At 48.5% G+C, this 24,437-nt stretch overlaps 1 protein-coding gene across 1 annotated transcript in view; it reads left to right on the top strand.

Annotated features, from left to right (window-relative positions):
• ANKRD33B (ankyrin repeat domain 33B) overlaps positions 1–23,908 on the top strand; it is a 56,656-nt gene extending 32,748 nt beyond the window's left edge. The window contains exons 2-4 of the mRNA XM_054578330.1: positions 1,121–1,250; positions 13,376–13,516; positions 21,268–23,908. Of these exons, the coding sequence (XP_054434305.1) occupies positions 1,121–1,250; positions 13,376–13,516; positions 21,268–22,100 (1,104 nt within the window). The 3' untranslated portion in view covers positions 22,101–23,908. The remainder of the gene's footprint in view (positions 1–1,120; positions 1,251–13,375; positions 13,517–21,267) is intronic.
• The last annotated feature ends 529 nt before the right edge of the window (positions 23,909–24,437 follow it).

The raw sequence follows: 24,437 nt of genomic DNA, 5'->3' as shown, positions 1-24,437 counted from the left end.
GGAACGTCAGCCCTGGAAGGTAGGGGAAAGGTAATGATTTTAATTATCATGTAAGTCTCAGTGTGGGAAGCCTAAAATTTCCACTGACGGTTTTTTATGGAGCTTTCGCTAAGTGGACCTGATTTGCTTTCTTAAATCATTGGCGATTGGTGATTGAACTCCATCTCTACCCTTCTCCCCTCCCTGGAGGCGGGGTGGGGTAGGGGTGGAGCCGAAAGAGCTAACTCTCTAATCCTGTGGTAGGTTTTTCTAGAGACTAGCCCTAACGCTGGAGCGTGCCACCCCGCCTCCTCCCGGGAGTCATCTTATTAGCATATAAAAACAGTGAATTCTAAGGGTTTGAGGAGCGCTGTGCCAGGGACTGGGGGCAAACACCAAATACTTTTTATTATACTGCACTCCAACTTGTATCCGGCATCCCCCTCACGGGTCTCCTGCTTCCATCCTGGTCTCCAGGGGCCTGTTTCCCACCCGGCAGCCCGAGTCCTGCCGACGGCTGGCGCTGACGGCTCAGGAGGCTCCTCTCACACTGCACGGCCCCCAGCGTTCCTGGGGCCCTCCCAGAACCTGCCGCTTCCCTGACTTCCCCCTTGCTCACTTCTGCTCCGCAGGCATCCTGGCTGGTCTCTGGGAGGGCCAGCCTTGTCCTCTGCCTGCACCTTTCCCTCCACGCCCCTGGGGCTTGTTTCTTCACCTCCTCATCTTGTCAGTGTCTCCTGGGTGGGCCCACCCTGCACTCTATTTAAGACGGAGCTGTCGCTGCCCTGCACTCGCCACCTCCCTTAGCCTAGCGTACATTCTCGCACTATCACTCACAGCTTAGGTCTACAGTTTATATCTCCCCATTCTGCCCCCGCCCTCCCCCCGCCTCCCGCCAACCAAGGCAAGCCCTTGAAGGCAGGGATTTTGGTTCTCTGGTGTTTCCCAGGCACTTGTAGTTGGTGCTCAATGAACATTTGAGAATGAATGGACATCTGGCTTGCTTTAAACTTCCGCTGAGGACGGGGAGGACGGGGAGTCGGGGGCCTCCTCCTGGTCCTCCCTGCTGCTGGTCCAGCCTCTGGGGGACAGGGGCGCTCCGGGCTCTGCTCCTCTGACCCCCTTGTCTCTTTATTTCTAGACTGGCCTTATCGTCGCCTGCTACCATGGCTTTGTGGATACTGTGGTGGTCTTAGCAGAGTGTCCCCACATTGATGTCAACTGGCAGGACAACGAAGGGAACACGGCCTTAATCACAGCTGCACAGGCAGGTAAGACCTGGCTTTTCCTTTCCCTCCAGGGCCCAGGCCGGGGAGCCGCTGCCAGCATGGTGGGGGTGGGGTGGGGGAGGTGGGGTGTGCTCACACCATCAGCTTGTGACATTACTGTAAAAATGGAAACTAAGCAGAAATCCTCTTCAGCTGAGGTACAAGAAAAGGTCGATGGGTGTGTGTGTGTGTGCACGTTTTCTGTGCATTTGGAATGGTACAGAGTTTATCCACCAGTGCAGAACTCGGTGTTGGGCACATCTAACCCCGAAACGGTACTGGAAGTCCAGCCTCATCGTCACTTCACCTGGAGCATTGCGCTCACCCCAGTGGGAGGTGTGGGGACAGAAAGATGCTGGTGAACTCACTAGCGGAAGAGAAATAATCATGTCAATGATAGTTAATGTATAAAAGTAGGCATATTTACAGGGTCACCTTGCCCTCTGCCAGGAGCTAATGGCTGCAGTGTGTCAGTGTAACAAGGTGGGACTGTTTGTGAGATACCCGGATGAATGTGCGTCCAAGTAAGTGTCCTTCCACCCAGGTGCCATCTCAAGGGGCTCGCTTATGCCGACATTGCTGAGGGCACTGTGGCTGTCCTCTTCTAGAATTGCATGCAGGCATTCTTTGAGACAAACAGGGCAGCTATGCTTGTCGCTTCAGGACCACACTTCATTTATAACTGGTATTAACCAGTTTGGTAACTGACCACTTTCAAAATGCTTGGCTTCCAAGATGACATCCATCGCATCACGCAGGCTCTCAGTGGCAAAGAAGCTGTTTCTGGCTGAGCTCAGAACAGGTATGAGCACCTCACTGTTGAGAGTTGTTGGCAATCCGACTCAGTCAGGGCCGAGAAGCTGGAGAAAACACTCCAAACCACACTGCGTGCTGATTGTGGAAAGTAAATATCTACCATTGCCCCCACAGAGACCTGCCTGTCCCATCTTGCATCTCCAGCTCCTGCGTCAAAACCAGCATGGGTGACACGACAGGGGGCCCAGGGCGGGTGGAAAAGCCAGCGTCTAACAATCTCACTACCCATAATGGGAAGCAGCCTGTGCACAGCCCGCCTTTCAATTGGGACGCGTACTCTGCAGAAAGTCCCCAACTTACAGAGTTCAGGCTGTGTTAACACACGTTCCCTTCATCAGGTCTCAGGGTGTGAAGCTTTACCTCCACAGAGGTGACGCTCGCCAGGCTTTGAAAGCCTAGGTGCACAGCTTTCTGAGCTGCACAAGTGTAAATGGATATCGTTGGGCGTTCAATGACCATTGGCCCGTCATTCATTACTTCCCACTGGCCAGGAACCGGGCCAGGGACAATGGTGTGGGAGACATGGGCAGTTCTGCCCTCGAGTAATTCTCCAGTTAAATAGCCACCTGATGGAGCTCTGATGGAGGGTGCCCTGGGGGCCGCGGGGTGAGAACACCCCATCCAGCCTGGTGGCTTAGGATAGGGGTTCTGGAAGGGGGGTCCGTGAGCTGGATGGCGAAGAAGTCAGAGGCAGGCTTGCCCAGCCAGTGCACCCCAAAGCCACAGGGCCTGGAGGGGGGCTGGTGAGTCTTAGGAATGGCGTAGGGTAGTGCGGCTGTAGGACTGCTTATGTCTCGGACAGATGGGAAGTGGCCCCATGAGGACGCAGGGACCAGCTCATTAAGGGTGTAGGTCACCTGCGAGGGAGTGCACCTGAGTGGCATGAGGCTGGGTGTGAGGTGACGGGGCCAGATGACCCTGCTGGGCCCAGAGGCGGTTTCAGAGGCACAGGAAGAGCCGGGCAGTGAGACAGAAAGCTCAGGTCTGGGGGGCTGTGATGTGGGCAGTGGAGGGCAGGCGGGTCTGGCCCGGCTTTCAGCCCTTTGGACGGGGGACGGAGCTGGCTGCAGAGGGGCACAGTGGAGGGATGGGCTCCATCCGTGCTCAGGCCATGGCAATGCCCAGCCAGTGAAGTAAGAGGTCTTGATGGACAGCGTGTGGGAGAGGGGGGCATTTCAATGGGCTCTCGGGTGCCCCTGGAACTGCTGGCCTGTGGACCCCTCTTTAGAGTTCTCATTTTAAATGGTCACTGGGGGAGCCTTTTGGTGGGCAATAAAGTCGGGGGAGTCACGGACCTGCTTTAGATGTCAGAGTGACCCAGAGCCGCCCTTAAATCAAAGTGGGGATAAAGGAGAGTGACTGAGGGCCTGTTGCTGGCCCTCACGGACTGCTTTGCCAGGGTCTGTTCAGGCCTTTTGCTGCTGGAATCAGGGGAGGTCCCATTTTAATCCAATTTCATGACTAGTTTTACTTATTTGATGATTTCTTAATTCCAAAATAAGTCTAGTAATATGTGCTTATAGTAAAAAATATCATTGTAGAAATATTATTTTTTAGAAAAAAGACCCCTTTTCATTCTTCCAAATTCCCTCTCCCAAACTGACCAAGTTCCAGCTACTCCCCCCTCAGACCTCTCCTTTTCAAACACAAGAGTGTGCTTCCACTTCTATTTATACAAAGAGGTTAATACTGTAGAGATTGTGATTTTCATTTCTTTCCCTTAACAGATCTCTATCTTTATACGTTGACCAACACACACGATTTGCCTCGTTCTTACGGGACACGTCCCTGAGTGTGATTGTGTGTTCATGGCTGTGTCCCTGTGTCCTAATGGCTCTGAGACAGTTCAGTAAAGGGTGGCTCATCCATTCTATACCAGATCCTTCTATAAAACAAATATTTATTTAGCAGTTTCATGTTAAGTGCTGGGTCTACCACAGTGAACAAAAACACACCTACTCCAGCCTCCCAAGCTTCAAGTCTAGTGCACGTGGGGAAGAGGAAGTCCAGGGGTACCAGGCGTGCATTTCGGAGGAGGAATGTATCTGGCAGGGCCCTGGCTGGATGCAGGTGGAGCAGCAGATGTGCTCAGAGGGCTAAACTGAGGAGCTGATCAGGGACTATTAGTGGGGGCCGGGGGTGGGGGTGCAGGCAGAATTAAGGGTCAGGACCCTGGAGAGAGTTACCCTGGAAGGGAGCTGCCTCTCAGGCAGGCGCTGTAAGCTGAGACGTCTGAGTGAGCAGGCCTCTAGGGTGGGAGGTGGGTGGTGAGGCTGGGGAAGGGCGCTGCTCTGTTCCCTCTACCTGGGTCCTCTGCTGAGCCACACTGGAGACTTTAGGGTTAAGGGACCAGGCAGGTTAGGGAGGTCACCCTCCCTGCGAAAGCAGGACAGAGGAGAGCGAGTTATGCACAATAGATTCTTGGAACGCAATTGTTTCATCATAGGGCATGCATATTTTAAATGTGCACATTTATGTGGCTGCTGCCAAGTGACCTTTAGAAAAAGCTGTACCAATTCATACATTCCATCGCGTCCCCAAGAGCGTCTCTGCCAACTGTGGACATGATGATCACTATTCAGTGTTTGCTGATCCCAAACAGACTTTCATATTGTTTGCAGTTGTTTGCCTGATTCTCCCTGGAGTCTAGGATCTGTTATGACATTTTAGGTGCAATTTACTGAGTACCTAGTGAAATGGCTTCAGCAGTGAGGAAATTGCCTTCTCTTACAACATGACATTTCTGAAGATGATAATTGGAGGGTTGCTTCGTTGGGTGGCTCTGTGACGTCAGGACCTGAGGGCAGCATCTAAGAAATGTTCTTGACCTTTTTCCCTCATGATCCCAAGAAAGCCCTGCAATTCCAAGCACCGTAGCATGCCATGGCCACACACAAAGGCCTCAAAAAGGAGGAGCAAATCCCTGTTGTGTTTTTTTTCTCTAAGCTAGGAAAACATTTCCAGAAGCCTCCAGCAGTTTTGTTTATATCTCATGGCCAGGTCACATGACATGGCCGGAGCCAAAACGAATGTCTGGCAAGGGAGGTGGAATGACCTCAACTGACGTGGTCTAGTCAATACTGGCCAAGGCAGAATCTCTGTGGTTAAGGAAAACTTTAAAGGCAACCACACCGTTAATATTATTTGCTGTTGCAACTGTGTTGCATGTCTGACAGTTGGCAGTCCTGGCTTTCTATAGGACTCAGCATTTGTGAGAATAAATTAGGATGCAAATGCTGTGATCTGCCTGTCGCATGTTCTCTGCAAAGTCTAAACTCCTTGGCTACTTAATGCACAATAAAGATACAGCCAAATCTGTATTAGGCCTTACAATGGAGAGAATGTATGATAATAAATCCTCCAAATAATCCCTAAATCTCATTTAGCCAGTAATTTCCATTTCTACCATCCCTCCCCTAACAAAAATAAAATACAAAATAAGATAACCAAAGAAACGGATATTAGGCCCCGGGGATGGAGCGATGTGTTTACCTTGTCTATTTCCTGTTCCTCTTTAACAAATGGCGGGAGTGCGGTGCAGGGAGGGAGCAGAAGGACTCTTTTTGAACTGGTGGTGATATCAAGTTCGTTGGGTATAAGTCATCGTTGGTGCATTCTTGAAACTTGTTATTTCTTGAATATTTTATTTTTATTTTTTTCCTTGAGCTTTTTTAAACATTCTGAAGGAAACGCGCTGAGAGCCAGCCAGCATGGCATTGCTCGGGTCCTGCTGCTGGGGGCACAGTGGTGGCGAGGCTCCCAGGCTGGTCAGGGCTGGGCTCTGGCTGCCTGCGCAAGGCCTGGCTCCAAGCTGGATTAGGGGCGGTTTCGCTTCAGAGGAGCATGCACGACAGGGTCATAAGGCAGGAATGAAGGCTCCTCCATTCCACCTGTCTTATTTATTATCACCACCCGTGATCAAAATTTCAGCCTGACTTCATTGTGATTTTTATGGTTTTTTGGGAAATGTTTTCCCTTTTCTTGGTTTCTACGCCTTCACTTAAGAAATTAGCACTTGGTAAGTCTCTGGGGTTCCCTAGCAGTTCCTTGCCTTTCCCTGTAAACTCCAGTTTTCAGAGCGTTTCTGACTAACCCCTGCAATGCCACCCCTTGCCCGCCGGCCCAGCAGGAGGGAGCGAGACCAGCCCCCAGCTCACCCTGTTCCCGCCTGCCTGTCCCACGGAGCTGGAGCCACAGGCGGGAGGCCTGTCTGAGGTGCCCTCCCTGCTCCCCTCCTCCTCCCCACGGGCCACTCTGTTCCCTCCTGCAGCGCCTGTCGGATACACGTTTCCAAAGTCAACACTTCCCTCTACTGGCCTGGTTTGGAAAACTGTGTTTTGAGGACCTGGCATCAAACCCATCAAGTCTTTAGACAACCCAAATTCTGTTAACATTTTTTTCATTTTTAGAGGAATGCAGGTTTATTATATATTTCCTTTTCTTGAATAAAGGAGTAAAGAAGATTCTTAGCCCATAATTGCTACCCAATAAAACGTTTGATTAATGAATACTTAATCATTTTGATGGCCATTTAATCTCAAATAAATGTGGGTTATGGCTTGAAAATTAGCAACCTTTATGATGTGTGTACTTTTTCCAAGGGAGAAGTAGGAATCCTTCAGCCTTTTCATTTACTAAATATTTATGGACTCTGCAGTAAATCGGAAGGTGTGGACTCCTGAGCAGGGTCGTGAGCGTTGTGGTGGCCACATGGGAATGTGGAACGTATGGCATCATGGTTTAGTTGCCTAAGGCATGCTTGGGGGGCTAGGCAAAAACTTGCATCAGAAGGCATGGCTCATCAGGCAGCTGGGTAAAAGGAAAGGAAGAATCTTCCAGGCAGAGGCTAGCATGTGCAAAGGCCACCAGATTAGAGAAAGAACAGCACACAGGTGAAATAAAAGGAGAGTTGGGTGATTGCAAAATAGAGTAAAAAGGTATTGGTGCAAGAGCTGAGGGTGAAGAAGGGATTTAAGGGAGGAAAAATTTTTCCTCTACCCTTCTGAGTTCTTGACTGAGACCCCTGTAATAAAAGACCAATTAACAGGAAAAAAACATACCTTTATAAACATGTATACATGGGCGATCCCAAGGGAGAAATGAGTATCTCAAGGAGGTGGCTTAGAGCTCCAGCTCATGTGGCATTTTCACCAAAAAACAATAAATTTGTGGAGAAATTTTAGGACAAAGGAAAGCAGTCTTGGGTTCCCAAGGGCAGCAAACTATGGGATATGAAACTAATGGTAGATAAGAGCTGGTTAGTAAAGTTTGTTATATAGATTCCTCTGGTGCATCTCCAGCTCATGGTATCTAAAAGCAAACATTCCTTTTCCTCTTCTTTGTGTATCTATATGAGATAATGGATGTTACCTTACTGTGGTAATCATTTCACAATATATGTAAGTCAAATCATTATGTCGCACATTTTATATTTATACAGGGCTGTATATTAAGTATATCTCATTAAAACTGGGGAAAGTAAAGAATTTGTGTCCTGCTTTCAGACCAGTGGGGGAGGGTAGGCAGCTTTTCTTGTGTCTGCCTTTTTTCAGTTGCCTTCAGATCAAAACCATCCTTATGCCCAAGTGGCATAATTTGGGGTGGCTTACCCTGCTACCCTTCAGAGAGCAGGGAAAGGAGCTAGCTCATTCAAGAGCTGAGATGTCATAGAAAGAACAGAAACCATTAAGGATTTTAAGCGGTAGTTGGGTTGGTTAAAAGAGTTTTTTCTTTAAGTTATCATGCTGGTAGCATGGAGAGTGGATGGAGGCACAGCAGTGGGACCAGGGAGATCTGCGGATCTTGACTCGCTTCGTTGTGTGTCTGCTGTGAGCTGGACCCTGTTCTAGGGTGAGCCTGGGAACTTCATCTGGGACAGCTTTGCTCCATGCATTTCTCATTCTCTTCCAACACCATCAAGTAAGCCTCAGCATGTTCTTCTTAGAGAGGTGGCTGAGGGATGAGCGTGACAGGGCATCCAGACAAGTAAGCGCATTCCAAGATTCTGTTTGCGTCACGCTGGCAAACATTCCAGTTATTTACAGAAGAATTTTGAAGTCATATGGAAAAGACAAAGTGAAGAATTTGGGCCATGAATGCAATCTGATGGATTTGCAAGGAAGGAGAGGTTGAAGAGGAAGATGAGGTAACTGGTCGCGCAATTCCAGAGGCGGGGAGACGTTGGCATCCTTAGGGGAAGCATTGCCCTCTCTTTTCATTAGGAGGGAAGGAAAGACTGCTTGTGGATGTGGGATGTTGGCCCCGTGATGGGGGGAAGTTGAGGGAGTTCCCTTTTTATGGTTTCTGTTCCCTCTTTGAAGTAAGAGGTGTGTACCTCCTGTGAAGGGGGTTTGCTCTGAGGTTGTTGGCTTAAGAGTGGGAAAGTTTAAAATTTCCCACATGGGCGCTGGGGGAAAGTCAAGGGAAAACCCAGTGCAGTGGTTGGGCCTGTTTGAGAATCCAGGCAAGCTTGGGTACCATGGGTTTCTACCCCAAACTCTCTCAGCAAGGACGCCATTCACCATCCAAAGTGGAGCCAGGGACCACAGCTGTGGTGGGCCAGGGGTCATCCTTGGCTTTTCTCTTTCTGTTGTGTGGCTCGGTGAAACAATTACCAAGGTCTGTCCATTCACTCCTGCAGGAGTGTTCTGAGTCAGCCACTTCTCTCAGTCCTCCTGCCCTCCTGGGGACCATTTGCATGTCTTTTTCCATTGCATGTTCATCACAGCCTCCTGGTGAGCTCCCCCCATCATCAGCAAGGCTTGGGGACAGTGTGGAGGGGAGCCACACCTGGTAGCTGGCCAAGAGTCATCATCCCTACCTCGTATTCTTGTCGAGTAGCCTTATGCTAGGATCTCCCTTTTATAAAATAAACTTTGATTTTAGAGTAGTTTAGACTTACAGAAAAACTACAAAAATTATACAGAAAATTCTCATATACCCTATACCTGGTTTCCCCTGTTATAAGGATCTGATATTAATTAGTATGGTACATTTGACACCATGAATGAATCAATATTGATGCATTTTTATTATTAACTCAAGTTCAGTCTGCATTCCAACTTCCTCAGTTTTTTCCTAATTTTTGTTTTGTTTCAGGATGCCATGTAGGATTACATGTTACATTTAATCATCATGTCCCCTTAGGTTTCTCTTGGCCATGAAGTTTCTCAGACTTTATGACTTTGACAGTTTGGGGAGTACTTGTCAGGTAGTTTGTAGAATGTCTCTCAGTTGGGATTTGTCTGGTGTTTTTCTCAGGATTAGGCTGGAGTTATGGGTTTTGGGGAGGAGGGACACAGAGGGAAGTGCCGTTCTCACCACATCGTATCGAGGGTGCTGCTCAAGACAAAAATACTAAATGCCACTTGTTACAGATGGTACGGCAAACTCTATTCAGGATCATCTTAATAGGTGTAGGGGGCAACTGCACTGGGATTTTGCAATGGGAAAAGAGAGATTGGATTCAAATTCAAATATAACAAAGAAAAGTGGGAACTTACAGCCAGGGAAGCAAGGTGAAAGTCAGTGGATGAAAAATGAAGAGGAAACATCAGGGGTATGAGAGATTCTAGTTAAACCAACCCAATAGAGATTATTGCTTAAGACAGGATACAGTGATCAGTCATTGCCTGCAGATGGTGGGGGAAGAGGAGTTTGATCAGATATCAAAGAAGGGAGATTTTTGCTAAAACTATCAACAGATATTACAAGGAGATGCATAGATGGGCCTCGGAAAAGGTTCAGGAACCTGACTAAAGTTTGGTCAAAGACTGTTTGTCAGTATATGTTAGCAGTGTGACTTGTCACAGTTGGTGTTGCCCCTGATCACCTGGCTGAGGTTGTGCCTTCCAGGTTTCTATTGTCAAGTTATCTCCCCTTCCCCCTTTTCCACTCTCTGGAGGGAATCCACAAGTTAAGGAGTGCGTTGTTGTGTTCCACCTCCTTGAGAATGGAGTACCTGCATCAATTACTGGGAGTTGTTCTGCCCAGAAATTTGTCTATTATATCAAGCACTGTTTGTACAACACATTGCCTCTTGTAATTTTCACAGTTGTGAGGTTGATGTTATCTCCCATTTTCCAGATGCAGAAACATGAATTTGGTGAAGTTGACTCACCTCCCCAGGGCCACCCAGATTTTAAGTGGCAGGTTAGAGACTTGAACTTGGGTGTTCTCAGCCAACTCTCTCTGTCTACACTGCTGTTTACGCACCCACTGAAGCTATTTCACATGAACTTATTTCTTGGGTCATTTGTGTCTTTCTCTTTGGCAGGGTAAGGATTACTGGGGACAAGGTATTCTTGGGGTCTGTATGGTGAGGCCACCTTTTAAAAGGACTTCCTCTGAGGCCTTTAGGAAATTCTGTCCTGTTAGGCCTAAGCTGGGCTAGGTTTAGACTAGATATCGATATGGTGTATGGTTGGATTTTGTTATGCAAGGAAGGCTGTATTCTAGCTGTCTGTCTATTCTTCTTTCTTACTAAAGAAAAGAAAAGCTCCCTTTGATTAATTGTCATGGTTTTTAAGAAGAACGGTTAATAATATCTACACATTCTTGGAAACAGTGGGTCCACCCTGATTTCATTGAATGAGGTCATTTGTGTGATAGGACGTATTATTCTGCTGTTCTGGGACAGTCTGTGGGGAGCCAGGGATGATTTCATGGGTTGTTCAAAGTTCACGCCTGTGGTCAGAATGCGTTGGCCATGTGTTGGTTTTCTGAGCTCAACATAATATGCAGAACAGACCTGTATAATGGGCTGTTTGCTTTGTAGATTTTCAATTTTTCCTCTCCCTGCCTGTTCAAAGTGTTTAGAATATATCAGTGCAAAGGACATCGTGCTGAAAATTGCGACAGATATGCCCTTTCATATCTTTAAAGAAATGGCTCTAAACGAATTGCAATTCGTTTCACTACGACCCTGGCTAAATCTAACTGACAGGTGCCACAGAGCGTGTAACTGGATGACAAACCTGAGACCAAAGGACCTCTCCCCTCCCCACCAGTTTAGAGCAATTAAGCTGCTTTGGGCACCTGACTGCCAGCATTACCCCTTCCCTGGTTCTGTAACTGACAGCGGATGGCCGAGTGGCTGAAATGAGTCAAAAAGCATCAGTTGCTGGTGGGGACCTGTGAGTCACAGAGCTGGAGGGTGGCACCCATCTGTCTCTGGCTTGCTAACCCACGACACAGTTGTATTAGTGTTTTTCTCCCAGAAAAGCTATGTTTCACATTCTCATTTTTGCAGTGAGTTCAGAAAATGGGCCGAGGGCATCGATAAGCAGACAGCCATGCTTCTAGAAGAGTCTGCACTTGGGTGTTTGTTGCTTGCTAGTTTTTAACTTGGAAGTTGAAAAGCATTTGATACTGCTTGGGCAGCAGCCCTCGAGGAAGGAAACCAGGGCCCAGCCTCTGCGTGAGGCTGGGCAGGGGGTGGCGTGGGAGTGCAGCCCCTGCGTGCGGCCCTGGGCGGGGGTCATGTTGGGTGGCACTGGCCACGGGCCTCCGCTCACTCAGCCCTCAGCGCAGTTGGGTGAGCCTTGAGGGGAGCCCCTGTGTGCCCTGGCTGCCCATCCCCAGGAGGAGGCCTTCCCTCCTGCTGCATCCCAAATCTCACCCCGTGTCCTTCCCTGAAGCAGCTGGGAAGGAACTTCCTGGGTCCTGGCTTCGCCATGGTGCAAAGGCTTCCTTGGGGGGCAGGGGTGTGCCCTGTTAAGGACAGAGAGTGCACTGAAATGCCCATGAAGCCCCATGCCTGCAATCTGACAGTGACAGCTCCAAAGGCACATGCATGCGGGGGGCAGTTCAGAGAGCTGGATCTTCAGAGTATCCGGAAGCAGACTGGGCACCTGCATGGCCCCCTGGGCCCAGGAGAGGCTTCTGCAGTCCGCTCTTACTTCACAGAGCACGGTAGCCATCACCAGTGGGGCCAGGAGGGAGATGGCAGCTGAGGGGGGCCGGGGGTGGGGGGCGGGGTGAAGGGTGCAGGTGAGGAGCAGAGGGAGCTGCCTTCCACCTCGGCGCGATCGGTCCTGAAACAATGCAGCCTGAGCCTCTAGGATGGTGCTTCTCAATGGGTAATTTTGCTCCTGCAGGGGCATTTGGCCATGACTGGAAACGTTTTTGGCTGTAACGACCTGGGGGGTGTGGTTGTGGTGTGGTTGCCACCAGCATCTCATGGGTGGAAGAGACAAGGGGTATACAGTGCACTGACAGCCCTACCCCTGAGGATAATTTCTCCCCAAGGGTCGCTAACGCCAAGGCTGGGACTCTGCCCTAGGGCGCTGAAGTGGGGGAGGGTGCCATGTCATTTCACACACTGACTTAAGAAGTCTGGTTAGTGGGCATTAGGCTGCATGGACATTTGACACCCAAACCTGCCTTCATGGCCCAGGTCGGTCTGCTTGAGGAACGGTCCCACTCCATTTGGGTTTTCTCCGGGGGGGGGGGCGGCGGGGGGCGGAGCCTGGAGAGCCCCGCGAACACTGCTTTTCGTATGAGGCTCTCCTTTTTCACTCCGACTAAGGAGGTTAAGAACAGCAGAAAACCGGGTCTCTTCTGGAAGTCCAAGACGACAAAGGGGAGACATCTATATTCTCAAATCAGTATTCTTACCTGCTGGGGTTTCTGGCTCAGGATCTTGGTAGCAACACGGCCTGTGTTTCCTGCATGTATATGTGTGTATATGTGTTTCTGTCTGTCCCTCTGTGTGTGCTCTTGTGCGTGTGCATGCACAAGAGACAGAGGCAGACACTTTTGAGCAGTAACAGAGGGTGGCAGTGTGCACTGGCATATCCTCTTGCTGCGACGTTGACTTTCTCCTGCCTGCAGCCCGGGAGCCCTGGGAAATGGCCTGGAGCCTTGTTTTCGGTTTTGCATCTGTGCACTGGTGTCTCCTGCTGGGAGCTGACAGCATCCAGGACCTTCCCCTGGCCAGCAGTGTCTGCTGAGGCTGGCTCAGCACTTCGTCACGCCACGCCGCAGCATCCTAGCTGCTCACGTCCTCTCCTTAACAGTGTGACAGGACAGCTGAGCTCCCAAGTGGGTGGGCAAAAGGAACAAGAACGAGCCCGCAGAGACAGCACCTGGCACCGCTGTGGCCAGGGTGGCACCCAGTGTCGTCCCGCTTCCTGGACTCCATGAGGGTTCTTTCTCACAGCCTCCGAGGCAAACTCACCTCGCGCAGATGGCCTGGCCGCGGGGGGGCGGTCAACGCTGCCACGTTTCCCCCTCTCTCTCTAGGAAGGCCTCCCTGGAAAGAGCACTCTTTGTGGAGTGTGGTCTGTTCACATGTGCGTATCTCTTTGCAGGGCACGCCACCATCACCAACTACTTGTTGAACTACTTCCCTGGTCTGGACCTTGAAAGGAGGAATGTGTTTGGGTTCACGGCCCTGATGAAAGCTGCCATGCAGGGCCGAATGGAGTGCATCCGAGCCCTGATGCTAGCAGGTACGTCTCCCCTGTCCTGCGCAGTCCTGGGCACTCGGGAAATAGGGATTTTACTTCCTTAAGGAGTATGTTGAGGGGCTGAATCAGTCCTGTGGAAACGAAGACCAGTGGGAACAACGAAGAACAGTTTCTTTGAGGTATATGGTTGTCATCATTCGTGGTGAAATGGACAGAACAAAGGCAGCCACCTTCAGGGTCAGGTGAAAGGTCACGGCACAGTCACCCCTCTAGGACACCCCTCCTCACTCCCTGATGAGCTCTGCCCTCACCCCTCAGCGTCTCCTGCCCATGTTCTTCTTCAGAAATGAGCATTCTCGCCTTGGCTGTGAGCGGCAAGTCTGTCCTGTTGAAGGTGGGCACAGGGATGGTGGGGTCGGCCCAGTTGCCATCCTAGCTCCCTGCTTCCTAGAGGTTGGAGCCACATGGGATGTGGTGTGTGGCAGCCTCCTTTTCTATGATGTGCCACAGAATGCAAAGGTCTCAGTCTGTAGCTTTGGATCAACCCATTGCTGTTTATGACATTGTCATCTTGGAGGAAGCACTTCCTTCCCCAAGCCTCCCTGTGTCCATCTTTGAAATGGGAATGGTGACTTCTTTCTCACCCCCTGAGGATGAAATAGGACAATACTTTGTAATCTCTTAAGAGCTACGCAGATTTAATGAACTACTAAGCTTAATTCCATGTGACTAATTACTAAATCTTTCCCTGACTCTAAAGTGGAATCTCGATCATCGTTAGCACAACCTCATTGGGTTATTCTGAGAATTAAATGGGAAAGTGTTTATAAAGTAGACACCAGGGTCCAGCACAGGTGAGCCTCTAACATCTCAATCATGTGAGATGCTGCTGTCAACTTTATTTAATTTCGCTATTTTAACTTGTTTTGTGTTCTTCTTGGTCCGGGGTTCCCCCAATTCCACTTGGTGCTATGAGTTCCTGGAGAGGGGGCATTTGCCCTCCCACCTTACTATCCCAAGGACAGCAACAGAGTTCTTGCAGCCATCAACCTAGGCTAGTAGGGCTGTCTAGACAACATTTAGTTTGGAATCATTTCAGATATATGGAAAAGTGACAGAGATAGGACAGAGAGTTCCCACATGGGCCCTGCCCTCTCTCCCCATGTTAACACCTTACTGAGAGGCTGATATGGGTTCATTATTATTTACTAAACTCTAGACTTCATCACATTTTACCAATTCTTCCATTAATGGCCCCTTTCTGTTCCAGGGTCCCATCCAGGCTCCCACATTTAGTTGTCATGTCCCTAGCCTCCTGGGGTCCCTGACAGCTTCCCAGTATGACCTCCTTGTCCATGACTTGACTGTCTCCACACCGGCCACTGGCCAGTGTCCTCCACTCTGAACCTGCCTGTTGTTTCCCGTGTGATGAGCGGGGTTGTAAGATTCACAACTTGCTTTAGATGTTTTTTTCCTCCTGCTTTAACCTGAGTGTTTCAGAGAATGTTGTATGGAAAATAAATTCAGTAAATGAAGACAGAAGCTTTGAAGATGAAAACTTTCTTGGCAATAAAAAAAGATCATACTTAAAACTAATCCCATTGACTGCTTTTGACTCACCGACAGTTTCCAAAGTGAGACATCAGTTTCAACAGTTTGGGCCCTGTCTGTCTGTATCAGGGAGAGAGGCTACCCCTGACGAAACAGTGGTTAGTGTGCTGCTTCTGTGTTTGGGGGAAGTGTCATCTGCTTTTAGTCTGGATCTAGTTACAACTGAGTGTAGATCTTTAGCAATTCAATTTTTCAACCAAAAATGTAGGGTGTTAGTCACACCTGTGCATTTTTCCCAATGAATTAATGTGAATTGCAAACCCTTTTGTCTGTAGGTCAGTCGCCTTCCAATCGCTTGGAAAATGCCCAGGTTCTGCTGCTTTTCTATCTTCCTCCGGGTCTAGTGGAGGTTTCAGGCACTGGCTACATGTTCACAGATGTGAAACTCCAAAAACACCTTTTGGTCTCTTGAGAGATGGGCCTGCTTACAGGCAGTGTGTTCCTTGCTAAGTGTTGTTTTCTGCCTCATTCAGCTGTTTGGATAACAAAGTGGGCATTGGTTTCACGCGCTCTCCTTTTCCCGTTTCCTCCTCCGTGAGCCCTGAGCCATCAGAGTCTAGACTCCATCTGAGTACAGACCTTGACTGTGTTCATCCCTGAACTGTATGTCCTGAGCCTCAGTTTCCCCTTCTATAAAATGGGGCAAATGACAGGAGCTACTGTAGGAAGTCGTGACGGGGGTTGAATGAGTTCACATGTGGAAAGGCCTTGGACTTGTGCCTGGAGTGAAGGAAGCCTTCAGTCAGCTTTGGCTATTACTATTATTGTTATTGTTTTTGGTGAATTTCTGTGTTCAATAATTATCTGTTAAGTGAATGAAAAAATATGATCTATTCTTCTCTTTGAAAAACATTCTTGTGGTGAGATACTTAAACTTTCTTATTGAGGGCAATAAGCATTAACTTAGGCTTTCTCAACCTTGGCACTGTTGACTTTTGGGGCCAGGTAATTCTTCGTGGTCTTGGGAGTAGATGGATGCCCAGCAGCATCCCTGGCCTCTGGCGGCAAGTGGCTGTAGCATCCTCCAGGTTTGACAACCAAAATTGCCTCCAGACTTTGCCAAAAATCCCCTGGGGGGTTTAGTTGTTCCCCATTGTGAACACTGATGTCACTAGTATAAATGTGAAAAGAGGGAAACTGTGGAAAGAAAATTTTTTTCCTCTATATACTTTCTTCTTTCCATCCTGTCCTGTATTCCTTCTTAAAATAAAATCCTGACACCTTTTTCAGGGAGCTTTTGCCCTGCCTCCAAAGGCTTTGGTTGTAGAGCCTAACTTCTAGAATATTTTCATTTTCTACTGTTACTACTATGTTAGTTTATAGTTCTTTTCCCCAGGAAAGCAAGTTTCATTTTCCTTTTGTAGCAGACATGTATGTATATTTTAAAAGGGAAAAAAAGAGGGTGCTTGAATGTTTTCCCTGGGTTTGGTGGACAGCAATAAGGATAGTTGTTAAGATATTTTAAAAACTTGCACAAGTATTTTTGTCTTATCAATATTAAGAAAAATTAAATCTTTTAAAGGTGTGAATGGCCAAGTGCTTCTTTGAGGTTGGCATTTATGTACAGCTGTGAAAGGCACCTTGAGAGGTAACACAGGGTGGTCGTCCTGTGGTTATTTCAGGAGCAGAAGGCATCCATTCTCGTTGCTACATATTAATGGTTGGGGTAAAAGTGTGTATCTCCTTCTCATTACAAATTCTGCTGTAAATGAGTGTACTTCTGCTCCTGAGTTTGAATTTCTGAGTTGCAATTTCATTATATTCACTAAGAACCATTTCATTATAGAAATGATGCATCGTTGAACTGGATGCTCCCCTCAATTGTTCACCTTTTCCAATAGTTGAGAACCTACAGACACATAACAGCTCTTATCTTAACTTGTCAGGCAGAACAAAATAATGTTAGAATTATCAGAACTTTGGATTTTAATAAAAATATAACCAGGTTCTGAAAAGCTGATTTATTGGCTCTTTGGTTTTTGGCTTCCCAAGGAATACTGTCAGATCTGCTGATGAGAATCACAAGGAACGCTGTAGAACCTTGTTAATTCAATGGAATATTAATACCCCAAAGTGACAGGTCCATTTAAATAAGTGGCCCTGGGAAGCCGTGTGGAGGACATGATCATCTCTGAAGACAGGCAGAACTCGGAGGAGGTTGGCAGGTCCGGGCCTTGCTTAAGGGAGCTGGCTTTACATCCAATGGGTGGTGTGATTATTGGAAGAAAACCAAGCAAACAAAAAAATGCGAAGTCACTTGTGGTTCCATTGAAAAAAGCAGAAGGTGTGGGAGGCTTGTTTAATGAGGAAGAGGGAACACTCATGGTATTGACCATGCGGTCATTCTGTTCTAAGCTAGCCCTGGCTGTGTGCTTCCAGAAAGCCAAAGGGTGTGATACCACTGAAAGGTTTCTTTCTGTTTATGAGGAAAACGTGAATTTCCTGTGAATGAAGAATTTGCCCAGCTGGAACAGTTTCAAGTTGTTAAGCAGAAAAAGGGTTAAAAACTAGGCATTCTGTATCATCTAGGGCAGTGTGTTAGCTTGGGTACCCATGAAAGCAAACCCTGAGGCAAAGACTTGAGGGCACTTAGTTTTTCTGGAAGATGACCTTGGGGAGTGGTGTGGAGGGCAGGGAGGTGAGGCCAGGATGGCAGGAAAGGTAAGAAACTGTGCTGATGAGCTGTGACCCCTGCAGGCAGCCAGGAGCCAGCCCTCCTTAGAACCTCAGAAAGACCTAGTACAAGACACCTCAGGAATGCCTTGTGGGGGTGCACCAGGGTCGCCGGGGTATTTATCGTCCAGCTCATCCCTGGGGCAGCAGAGACCCCGGGCACATTAAACCTGTGGCAGTTGCCCTCTGTGCTGTGGGCTGGAGTGTAGATGGCCTGATGCCCATCTGGGGTGCTTTCCTGTGACCCTGCATCCTGAACTGTGATACTGATTATACCCCAAGTGCCCAAGATAACAGGCCAGAGGTGGCATAGGAGGAGGCCTGCAGGGACTGGTCCACAGAGGTCCCATGTGACCGGGAAGGCTTCTGGGCAGAGGGGAGACACAATTGGGCTTTAAAGGATAGATAACACGAATGGGGGCTGGTGGAGAGACGAGGAAGGAAGTAATGTATCCCACGCCCTGCTTGTCTCCAGCTCTTTCCATGGACCTGGCCAAGACTCCCTGGGAAAAGCAGCCTGAGAATAAGTGATGAAAGGCAGCTTGCTTTCCTTTAGGGCCGGTTTAGAATGCTCTCTGCTGTGAGGAACAGCAATCCTGACTTAACAGTGGTTTAAGGAAGATAGGCATGTTTTTCAGACCTTGCTAGAAGTTTTGAGGTAGGCGGACACCATGCACAGCTGGCCCTGGGCCAGGGGGCATCACAGACCCAGGTTCCTTCCTCTTCTCTACTTTGTGCCCCGCGCCCCCCCCCCACCAGCTTGTTTACTGGTTACCTGATGATTGCAAGATGGTCTTCACAGCTCCAGGCTGCACATCCATGCCTCAGACAGGAAGCAGCAGCCCCAGCCATATTTGTCCCTTTCAGCAGGATGCAACTGCCTTCTCTTTGGGGCTCAAATTGGGATAAATACCCCAATTTGGGGAACAGGATTGCATTTGGCAAGGCCTGGGACACTTTTGGTTTTCACAACTGGTGAAATGCTACTGGCATCTAGTGGGTTGAGACCAGGGATGCTGTTAAAAGTCCTGCAGTGCACAGGACAAACTACACAACAAAGTGATATGGCCAGAAATGGCAATCAATAGTGCCGAGGTTGTGAAACCCTGGGTTAGATGGTTCGTGGTGCATTGTCTAGAACTGAGTACGTAGCTCCCTTGAATAAGATAGAGGATTTTGTGTAGACAACTCCTAGCACTCAACACGGCAGCAAATGGATCCAGTGGCCGGAGTCCAACTCTGGTCTGCACGGCTGGCGCCCTGGGTGCAACAGCGTTGGGAAGGAGGTGGGGAGGCTGAGCGTCTCACTGGAAGAAGATGGATAGTCGTGTTTTGGAAGTTTCCCATATTCTCTAAAAGCTATATGGGGTGGGGCAGAAGTATGGTTACATTTGTTTGTATGGAAAAATAACATAATAGTTAATAAATAATAACAGAAGAATAAACTGTGTTTTGCATACTCACAGCTGTAAACCTACTTTTGCCCTACCCTGTACATATAAAGTGTTAAGCATCAGTACTTGTCTCTCATGATATAATCACTACAATAAGGCCATTCATACTACCCTTAATAGTAATTTCTTAAGGAAACGGATCCCTGACTTAGAACATGAATAATGTTCTTGGGCTGTTTTATAGTTAGACTGGCCTTTGTTCTTTAGAATGTTTGTATTTTCCAAGATCATCTTGAAAAGGTACAAGAGGAACAGGAAGAGGTGCACTCAGCTTTGGACAGCTGCTCCTTGAGTTTTCCATTAGTATTTGAAAAATGTCTCTTTCAAGCAGTGTTCATTAAGATTTTAATTTTGCAGTTTGTTCCCTTTTTTAAGTGACATGCAATTAATTAAGGTTTAATGTGTCATCTATTTTTTGCAATGACACTTTTACTGCCCCCTTTTCATTTCAGTCCGTTTATAAATTGTACTCTAGCTAATGAGTTCCATCCTGATTTCCAGTTCTAAATAATTACCGCTCTTCTAACACAGCTATTCCTTAATGTGTCACAGAATTAAGAGCGTCACCAGGTGAAATCAGTTGAGCTGGATCTGCCTGGGTCATGGGGCCCCGGGGGGCTGCCAGGCTCCCCTGCTCTCCTCAGTTCAGCACATATTGACCAGTCCCCCCAGGTCAGACGCCTGGGTCTGCGTGGGAAAGAAGCCTCTGCCTGGCCTGGTCCCGGGGCGCTCGCAGGCTAGATAAGTGCCCCACTTCTCCACATTGCTGACAGTGGAAACGTGACCAATGGGACTTGAAATTCTGAATGATTTTTAACTGTATATGGGGCTGAGATTGGACTAAGATGACTCAAACAGCAATTCCTTATTAATTCTTACTTTACTACCAAACTGAAATTTGTAAAATATCAGGAGGGGGCAGTGGTGGTATGGGGGAGATTTATTAAGGAAGTGACCAGTGTAGGCGAGGTTGTGAAGATGTAGGAGTCAGGGTTCTCCAGAAAAATGGAACCGATGGGTGATATACATTAAGAGGTTTATTTTATTAAGAGATTTGTTTTAAGGAGTTGGCTTACGTGGTTTGGGGAGCTGACAAGCTCGATACCTGTAGGCAGGGCAGTGGACTAGACACTGGGGTAGGAGGTGATGCTGGAGTCTTGAAGCTGAAGTCCTCCAGAAAATCCAGCTTTCATTTCTAAGACCTTCAACTGATTGGGCACGGCCCACCCACATTGTTTCAGGGAGTCTCCCTGACTTCAAGCCAGACTGCTTATGGATGTTAACCACATCTACAAAATACCTTTGCAGCTCACCCGGATTTGTGTTTGATTAAATCCCTGAACTAGAGCCTGGCCAGGTAGACACAGAAAACTACCCCTGAGGAAGGGACTGCCCCGTGGGGCGTGGAAAGAGCATGGAGCTGAGGGTCAGGAGACCTTTTCTTTCACCAGCTTCCAGGCCTCAGGCAGGGCCCCCGACCACTGTGACTGCCATCCATTCTGTAACAAACCTTTGTTAGATGCTTACCAGCCAGGATGATAGGTGTTGAGGCAATAGAAGCAAGTGAGACGTGGCCTCTGTACTGGAAAAGTGAGTGGCCTCACATTTCTGCAAAACAACAACCATAGCCATCCTCACAGAGATCTGTGAGGGAAAAGCGAGATGATAGATAAATGCAAGTGACTGTTACTGTAAGAGTTTTTAGAACATTTTAGCAGCATCAGTCGCCTGTTCACAAAGCACCTTTGTTATCATCTCCTCATTGATGAAAAGCCAAGAAATCTCATTTTAAAAAAAAGAAATTCCAAGATTGAGGTGCTCAATTCAGGTGGTATCATTTAGGAAAGACAAGCCATCCAATGGAGCACTTGTGACAGTAAACGCAGCAGGTGCCGATCAGAGAGGGGTTCATCCGCCTGACTAGGGGCAGATTCTGTTATTAGGTTTTGGAAGTTTGACCTTTGTTTCATTCCACTGAATTTTTGTTTTCTGCCTGTGGAAGGGATAAGCTCTTGTTGCCTCCACTCATAACAGTTTGTGTTTTGTGTTTTTCAGGAGCAGATGTCCACGCAAGGGACCCCCGCCGTGGGATGTCACCCCAGGAGTGGGCCATTTACACGGGGCGGTTTGAAGCAGCGCGCCTCATCCAGAGGCTGCTGGAGCGACCCTGCCCCGAGCAGTTTGGGGAATGGTACAGGCCAGAGCTACTGCTGCCCCTTGAGGGGGCTTCGAGGCCTGCGGACTCCAAAACCTGCTTGCAGAGGCTCAGCAAGTTTATGCGGTCCACGCTGACTTCCCGCTCGCGCCGGGGCCTGGAGGATGGAGGGGCCCTGGACCACATGGTCAGGATGACTACCAGTCTCTACAGTCCTTTTGTGGCCATCGCCTGCCACACTGTGTGCCCTGAGAACCCCCCTTGTGTGGGGAAAAGGCGGCTAGCGGTGCAGGAAATCCTGGAGGCTCCTGGGGCCCTGGACACCTATGTCCAGGAGAGGGACAAGGCGGAGGGCACCAAGGAGCAAATCCGGACCTCCCACACCGTGAGCATCTCCAGAGAGGGGGCCCTGAGAGCCAGCCTCCCATCTCCTCAGCAGCCAGGTGCCCCACGGAAGGCCAGCCTCCTGCCCCTACAGCTGCTAAGGAGGAGCAGCGTGCGGCCGGGCTTGGTCATCCCCAGGGTGCGCATCACCAAGGCGCCGGCGCCCACCTTCCAGCCCGAGCGGGCGCACGCGAAGGGCAGCACCAAGGACAGCTCCCACCTGCAGCTCCCCAAGTGGAGGTACAAGGAGGCCAAAGAGGAAAAGAGGAAGGCGGAAGAGGCGGAGAGGCAGCGGGCGGCGGCAGCGCAGAAGGAAAGGCGAGTGGCGCCCTGGAGGAAACGGACGTGAGGAGAGCCGGGTCTGAGTGAGGCGCCACCCGGAGCCCCGAGAGGGGTCCGCGGGGACGCTGCGGGGCTCCGCTCCAGGAAGGGTGCGCCTCCCGCCCGCCCTCGCTGCTCAGGGCCCTCCGGAACAGTACCCTCTGCGGGGCCCGGAAAGCTATCCGTGTTTGTTCAGGCTGCACCCAGGAGTGGTCTGGGCGCAACACAGATTGCTTTGCCTAAAACCAGTTCCCCTAGCAATCAATACACCTAGTAGGCAATTTGCCTAAATGTCTGCCTTTAGAACAAGAAAATTTTTAAAATCAATTTATCCAAGGGTGATTTCTGTATAATATTTTAATCATGATCAAATTTTCAACATTTTACTGGTGGTGGGGCTGTTTGTATTTAAGACAGTTTTAATGCACTTTTCTGAAGATCCTTTGTTTAAAATACTGTTTCTAGCAATAACTGTGATATCTCTCTGATTTCATATGGAATTTGTGAAATTCTCCCCCGTTTTGCTCTTTTTGATCTTGCCTTTCCTTCTCATCTTGGGTGGATGTAACCCTGTATGTTCTTTTTAATTTGATTAAGTGATGCCAAATATTTGTTTCTATTTGATGGAGGCATTTTTACGCAAAATGATCAAGTGAGACAGGAATCAGATTTCTTTGTATCATATTTTTTAAGCTCTTATTTATACAGTAATAATAGTGAAGAAAAACCTATTGTCAAAGCATGAAATGGTGCATAGAGAAATGTGTATTTATTGCTACAACTAACCTCATTTTAAGCAAGAGATTTTAGGTAAGCCGGATATAAAATCTTTACCATGTTCAAAAATAGATAGAAGAGGAAAAACTTTTTAATAAAATGGGAGCAACTCTAACAAATTATTATTAGAAATACAAAATTCAGTCATGTGCTCTTTGATAAATTGAATTCAATGTTCTTAAAATAGGAAAAAAAGGCAAAAAGAATAAGGAACCCAGAGTGAAAACCAGTGAAGTGGAGGGTGATGCTGTCATCTAGAGGAACAGGGATTAGAGTTGGCTGTGAAGCGCCCTCCTGCTAGGCAAACTCTCTGCGAGCGAGCGGGCTGCCAGGCTCCCTCCCCCAGACTCCGCTCCGGAGATTTCCTGATGTGAACTTTTATTTTTCCTTTGATAACTGCTCCGAGGTTCGGTTCGTCCTCATATTGACTTTGTAGGGTTTCTAAGATGTGGGGACTTTGGCAGAGCATGGACGTGACTTGCCCTGGGCCCCAAGCTCTCAGTGGGACTTTCTTGTCCATAGGTTTTTTGTTTTTTGTTTTTAAATCTGTAAAGCACTGAAAAATTCTACTGGCCGTGTGGGTTGTAGAGTATGTCACATATGCACTACTGACAGCACTTTATTTAAATAGTATCCTGCTTGGAAGCTCTAGATTTAAAATGTTACAGACTGAATTAGAAGGTCTTTATTATAATCCCGGATTCGTAGGTCAAAGCGTGCTCCCCGGCTCCTTGGGGGCCAATGCCTGGCTGCCTCATGCTGCAAGTGGGAGCAGGATTGGCCTCCCCTGTTTCTTCCCGCTCAGCACCATCAGGCATTGAGTGATCAGGGGTCTCACACTTACCTCGCAAAGCCCTCCATATTGCCTAGTGCACCTGAACTGATGGGGAATAGTTGTGATAATTCAGCTTTGAAAGCCAGACTGTAGTGAGTTCCTTCCTTATCTCAGAAAGGGAAAATAAGAATGGCACAGAGGTCTGTACCCACTGTGAGCATCACTGGTAGTAGTTGGTTGCAGGTGCCCCTTATGCCCAAGAGCTCGGATTGGCCAAGCTCCCTTGGATGTGATGTGGACTGGTCCCCAAGGTGGAAGCATCTGTAGTCTCCTGGATGGTCCTATCTGGCACTTCTTTAGGACCACTTTCTTGTGTTTATGTATTTTTATTGCTTTGAGTGGCTGGCTGCATTGTCTCACCAGGGTCGTTCCCTGCCCCTGTCCTCTAGTGTCAGGGGCAAGGGCACTGATGGGCCCCTTCTGATTTCATGTTTCCTGGCTTTGTCACATTGGTTCTCTGCCACCCACTTTGTGTCCTCTTTTTTTCCTCACTTGCTTTTTCTTCCTCTGCCCATTTTCTTCTGATTTGGCTAAATGCTGTGCTCATCCCTGGCCCTAGTACTCTGAGGTCTAAAAAGGTCATAATGAGAGGCCATAATGAGAGGCCATGTGGCGTCCCTGGCGAATGATCATGTCATGACCTCCAAATACCCAACAGTGAATGAAGAGCAGATTTCTCCAGCATCTGTGCAGGTGCTTTAGAATCCCCCCACCCCCTGCTTTTAGGGAGAGAGCCTTAGGTTTCTCTCCTCA

Source organism: Pteronotus mesoamericanus, unplaced genomic scaffold (genome assembly GCF_021234165.1).
Source record: "Pteronotus mesoamericanus isolate MK-2021 breed Mesoamerican mustached bat unplaced genomic scaffold, CSHL_Meso_final contig_50, whole genome shotgun sequence".
Classification (NCBI taxonomy): Eukaryota; Metazoa; Chordata; class Mammalia; order Chiroptera; family Mormoopidae; genus Pteronotus; species Pteronotus mesoamericanus.
This window is presented reverse-complemented; position numbering and strand designations above follow the sequence as displayed.